General features: G+C 39.7%; 1 protein-coding gene across 1 annotated transcript in view; it reads left to right on the plus strand.

Annotated features, from left to right (window-relative positions):
- The window catches only part of anln2 (anillin, actin binding protein 2), a 19,547-nt gene extending 13,994 nt beyond the window's left edge, over window positions 1-5,553 (plus strand). Inside the window, exons 19-24 of the mRNA XM_078791105.1 lie at window positions 958-1,067; window positions 1,253-1,306; window positions 3,160-3,246; window positions 3,331-3,438; window positions 3,503-3,642; window positions 4,936-5,553. Coding sequence (XP_078647231.1) covers window positions 958-1,067; window positions 1,253-1,306; window positions 3,160-3,246; window positions 3,331-3,438; window positions 3,503-3,642; window positions 4,936-5,092 — 656 coding nt within the window. The 3' untranslated portion in view covers window positions 5,093-5,553. The remainder of the gene's footprint in view (window positions 1-957; window positions 1,068-1,252; window positions 1,307-3,159; window positions 3,247-3,330; window positions 3,439-3,502; window positions 3,643-4,935) is intronic.
- The last annotated feature ends 893 nt before the right edge of the window (window positions 5,554-6,446 follow it).

Genomic DNA, 6,446 nt, shown 5'->3' on the forward strand with positions numbered 1-6,446 from the left:
AAACATCGTGTTAGCATTCTAAACATGTCTCATACACGTATTAAACATAGTGTTAGCATTCTAAACATGTCTCATACACGTATTAAACATAGTGTTAGCATTCTAAACATGTCTCATACACGTATTAAACATAGTGTTAGCATTCTAAACATGTCTCATACACGTATCAAACATAGTGTTAGCATTCTTAACATGTCTCATACACGTATTAAACAGTGTTAGCATTCCAAACATGTCTCATACACGTATTAAACATAGTGTTAGCATTCCAAACATGTCTCATACACGTATTTAACATACTGTTAGCATTCTAAACATGTCTCATACACGTATTAAACAAAGTGTTAGCATTCTAAACATGTCTCATGCACGTATTAAACATACTGTTAGCATTCTAAACATGTCTCATACACGTATTAAACATACTGTTAGCATTCTAAACATGTCTCATACACGTATTAAACATACTGTTAGCATTCTAAACATGTCTCATGCACGTATTAAACATAGTGTTAGCATTCTAAACATGTCTCATGCACGTATTAAACATACTGTTAGCATTCTAAACATGTCTCATGCACGTATTAAACATACTGTTAGCATTCTAAACATGTCTCATACACGTATTAAACATACTGTTAGCATTCTAAACATGTCTCATACACGTATTAAACAAAGTGTTAGCATTCTAAACATGTCTCATACACGTATTAAACAAAGTGTTAGCATTCTAAACATGTCTCATACACGTATTAAACATCATGTTAGCATTCTAAACATGTCTCATACACGTATTAAACATAGTGTTAGCATTCTAAACATGTCTCATCCACGTATTAAACATAGTGTTAGTATTCTAAACATGTCTCATACACGTATTAAACATAGTGTGATTTCGATTGCTTGTCTACATCAGCAGAATGAATTCCTCCCTGCTTTTTCACCCTCTGCCTCCAGCTGCTGCTGTCCCCGCCTTCAGCACTCATCGCTCCAGTAACTTTACTTTGGTGGGGTCCCACAAGATCACTTTAGCCTCTCTGGGACACCGAAAGTTCGCTTTGGATAAGGTAATGGCTCCACAGGGGCCCGGATAGACCTCCTCCTCCACACGGTTCTCCAAAACCACACTTTGGATGATGTAGATGTCTTTTGGCACAAGGGTGTGGGTGACTGCTGTGTAACCTGTCTGTCACTTCCTGTCTCCCTTCCCCTCCCCCTTTCTGTCCTTCCTTTCCATGCTTCCCACGCTCAGATGAAACTTGACGGCAAAGTCAGGAAGCTCCTCGGAGATGAATTTCAGGAAAAGGTCTCTACACTGCAAAGTTAGCCATGTCACTTAGTGAACAGTACAGTAGTTCCCTCCATATTTAAAAAAAAAAAAACAACCTTCTAATTCAAGGTAGGTGTCAGTAGCTTCCTATTTCAGATCAACATTTGTAATAACAGCTTATCAATATTAGATTGGACCCTCCTTCTGCCCACTTCAGTTGGCTATCATCACACAGCACAATCCAGGTTTAATCCCTGAATACCTTACCTTTAATACCTTGAATATGTCTCATCCACGTATTAAACATAGTAGTAGCATTCTAAACATGTCATCCACGTATTAAACATAGTATTAGCATTCTAAACATGTCATCCACATATTAAACATACTATTAGCATTCTAAAAATGTCTCATCCACGTATTAAATATACTATTAGCATTCAAAACATGTCACATACACGTATTAAACATAGTGTTAGCATTCTAAACATGTCTCATCCACATATTAAACATAGTGTTAGCATTCTAAACATGTCTCATCCACCTATTAAACATACTGTTAGCATTCTAAACATGTCTCATACACGTATTAAACATAGTGTTAGCATTCTAAACATGTCTCATACACGTATTAAACATACTGTTAGCATTCTAAACATGTCTCATACACTTATTAAACATAGTGTTAGCATTCTAAACATGTCTCATACACGTATTAAACATAGTGTTAGCATTCTAAACATGTCTCATACACGTATTAAACATACTGTTAGCATTCTAAACATGTCTCATCGACATTAAACATAGTGTTAGCATTCTAAACATGTCTCATCCACCTATTAAACATACTGTTAGCATTCTAAACATGTCTCATACACGTATTAAACATAGTGTTAGCATTCTAAACATGTCTCATCCACATATTAAACATAGTGTTAGCATTCTAAACATGTCTCATCCACCTATTAAACATACTGTTAGCATTCTAAACATGTCTCATACACGTATTAAACATAGTGTTAGCATTCTAAACATGTCTCATACACGTATTAAACATACTGTTAGCATTCTAAACATGTCTCATACACGTATTAAACATACTGTTAGCATTCTAAACATGTCTCATACACGTATTAAACATAGTGTTAGCATTCTAAACATGTCTCATCGACATATTAAACATAGTGTTAGCATTCTAAACATGTCTCATCCACCTATTAAACATACTGTTAGCATTCTAAACATGTCTCATACACATACTAAACATAGTGTTAGCATTCTAAACATGTCTCATACACGTATTAAACATACTGTTAGCATTCTAAACATGTCTCATACACGTATTAAACATAGTGTTAGCATTCTAAACATGTCTCATACACGTATTAAACATACTGTTAGCATTCTAAACATGTCTCATACACGTATTAAACATAGTGTTAGCATTCTAAACATGTCTCATTGACATATTAAACATAGTGTTAGCATTCTAAACATGTCTCATCCACCTATTAAACATAGTGTTAGCATTCTAAACATGTCTCATACACCTATTAAACATACTGTTAGCATTCTAAACATGTCTCATACACATACTAAACATAGTGTTAGCATTCTAAACATGTCTCATCCACGTATTAAACATACTGTTAGCATTCTAAACATGTCTCATACACGTATTAAACATACTGTTAGCATTCTAAACATGTATTAAACATACTGTTAGCATTCTAAACATGTATTAAACATACTGTTAGCATTCAAAACATGTATTAAACATACTGTTAGCATTCTAAACATGTCTTCTTCATATATTAAAGAAATACATGAGCCCACTTTTGTAGTGTGGATGTTCCATGGAGTAATCCTGTCCCGTTGTGCCCCTGCAGGTGCCCTTTCTGTCTCCTTTAGAGGGAAGCATCTACCTGCAGGTAGACAGCCAGAGCCATTCCTGTGTGCAGCACCAAGGCTTCCTGGTCAGTACACAGCACACTGTGGGCAGCAAGAGCGTTCATCGAACAAGGGCGTGAGACCCCTTTGTCCTCTTTGTGTCTCTGCAGACAATGTTTGAGTTGCTAAGTGGATTCGGGGTTTGGCATCGCCGCTATTTCACCCTGGATGGCTGCACCCTGCATTACTGGAATCATCCCAACGACAAGGAGAGCAAGGTGGGATCACGGCGACGTTTCCTACGTTTCAACGCTTCCCGTCTCACAGCTTCCCCTCTTGCAGGAAGCTGAGGGTGTCATCTCCCTGTCCAGCTCCCCCAACCGGTGCGTACGACCCGTCAAGAGGGACTCGTGCGCTCGACCTTTCACCTTTGAGCTGGTGAGCAGCCTTCCACAAGACGACAACCAGGAATCCTTCAGCAAGTGAGTTGCATGATGAATCCCTCATGGACGGACAGTATGTTTAATACATGTATGAGGCATGTTTAGAATGCTAACAGTATGTTTATTACGTGGATGAGACATGTTTAGAATGCTAACAGTACGTTTAATATGTGTATGAGACATGTTTAGAATGCTAACAGTATGTTTAATATGTGGATAAGACAAGTTTAGAATGCTACAGTATGTTTAATACGTGTATGAGGCATGTTTAGAATGCTAACAGTATGTTTATTACGTGGATGAGACAAGTTTAGAATGCTAACAGTATGTTTAATATGTGGATGAGACAAGTTTAGAATGCTAACAGTATGTTTAATAAGTGTATGAGGCATGTTTAGAATGCTAACAGTATGTTTATTACGTGGATGAGACAAGTTTAGAATGCTAACAGTATGTTTAATATGTGGATGAGACAAGTTTAGAATGCTAACAGTATGTTTAATCCGTGGATGAGACAAGTTTAGAATGCTAACAGTATGTTTATTCCGTGGATGAGACAAGTTTAGAATGCTAACAGTATGTTTAATATGTGAATGAGACAAGTTTAGAATGCTAACAGTATGTTTAATCTGTGGATGAGACAAGTTTAGAATGCTAACAGTATGTTTAATATGTGGATGAGACATGTTTAGAATGCTAACAGTATGTTTAATACGTGGATGAGACAAGTTTAGAATGCTAACACTGTTTCATACGTGGATGGGGCATGTTTAGAATGCTAACAGTATGTTTAATAAGTGTAAGAGACATGTTTAGAATGCTAACAGTATGTTGTCGACAGAACTAGCATAAGTAAGATACTACAACTACGACATGTTAGCATCAGCGTACGTGTTAATGCATGATCACAGCATGGATATCGAACCATGCTACTTTGGTAGCGCACTTCCCCTTTAAGCAAGTACAAGTTTAGCTATGGATGTCCATCTTGTTCTTACACTCAGGAACAGCTGTTAGCTTTGAGCACCCCCTCGCTACGCCCAGCAATCATAGATCCCCGTGGAGATACAGAGGAGGATAGGCTGCATAGCGGGGGTGAAGAGTGAGAAAGATAGTATAAAGTTTACTGGACAAAGACGGCATCAACCATGTTTACTGTTTGTCGTCATGGGGAACTTGAGATGGCAGCGCTAACGGTGCTAACCCTGCTATAGTGCTATAGCTGGCCGGCGTATTTGATTCTAGTCCTGAAGCCGCGTGGCCCCGCCTCCTGGGGCGTCCCTGTCATGTTGTTGACGCGTTGACCGTGACGAGGTGACCGTGCCGTTTCAGGCGTTGGTTTTCGGCGGACACCAAGCAGGAGAGGCTGGACTGGATGGAGAAGCTCAACCAGGCCCTCTTGGACTTCCACACGTGGAAGCCGGCGGCATCCGTCCCCGTCCAGCCGTCCGACACCTCCAGGGGGAACCTGAGGGAAAGCATCTTGTAACCTTTCCTTCCTTTCCTTCACTCCTGTTTCCTTATACCTCGTACTACATCTTCTTCTTGCTATCCTCTTATTTCGATTCTGTTAAAGCCAAACGATTGCTGGTTTTTGGACTCAATACAGGATGTATCTCACGTCTACTTTGATTTACAGTATATACTGTATATACAGTATACTCTATATACTGTATAAACCGTATATACAGTATAAACCATATATATGGTATACAAGGTATATGCAGTATCAATGAAGTAATAATGTGTGAAAGATGAATAATTGTTTTCCAGGTGTGAGTATGATTGTGCATACGTTGTTTGTATGTATTACAGTGTACACACTACACTGTAATGGGGTAATGTAACGGGGTGTATACAGTACACAGTAGAGTATATCCAGTGGTGATCAATGCAGTTTTTTTTCTGGCTGAGTGAAGGAACTTCCTGTGCAATAAAGAAAGAATGAATGACAGGCTAACCATCATTCTAACCACATTGCAGTCTTTCGACACCTCGGGGGACGCGGGACGCATGTGGAGGCTCCACTGATGAGGTTCCACTTGTAAACTGGACCCCTGGGGACTACATGACTTTGACTGTGGACTGGACTCATCTTACTTAGGACTACATGACTTTGACTGGGGACTGGACTCGACGTACTTGGGACTACATAGTTTTGACCGGGGACTAGATCCGTCTTACTTGGGACTACATGACTTTGACTGGGGACTGGACTCGACTTACTTGGGACTACATGATTTGGACTGGGGACTAGGCTCATCTTGAGACTACATGACTTAGACTGGGGACAACTTGGGATGACATGATTTAGACTGGGGACTAGATCCGTCTTACTTGGGACTACATAACTTTGACTGGGGACTAGACTTGACTTACTTGGGTCTCCATGATTTAGACTGGGGACTAGACTCAACTTTCTTGGGACTACATGACTTAGACTGGGGACTAGACCCAATTTACTTGGGACTACATGACTTAGACTGGGGAATACTTGGGACTACATGACCTAGAGTGGGGACTAGACCCAATTTACTTGGATTACATGATTTAGACTGGGGACTACTTTGGACTACATGCCTTAGACTGGGGACAAGACTCTATTTACTTGGGACTACATGACTTAGACTGGGGACTAGACCCAATTTACTTGGGACTACATGACTTAGACTGGGGACTAGACCCAATTTACTTGGGACTACATGACTTAGACTGGGGACTAGACCCAATTTACTTGGGACTACATGACTTAGACTTGGGCCTACTTGGGATTACATGATTTAGACTGGGGACTACTTGGGACTACATGACTTAGACTGGGGACTAGACCTGTCTTACTTGGG

Source organism: Doryrhamphus excisus, linkage group LG6 (genome assembly GCF_037039965.1).
Source record: "Doryrhamphus excisus strain RoL-2023G ecotype Guam linkage group LG6, RoL_Dexc_Guam_v1.1, whole genome shotgun sequence".
Classification (NCBI taxonomy): Eukaryota; Metazoa; Chordata; class Actinopteri; order Syngnathiformes; family Syngnathidae; genus Doryrhamphus; species Doryrhamphus excisus.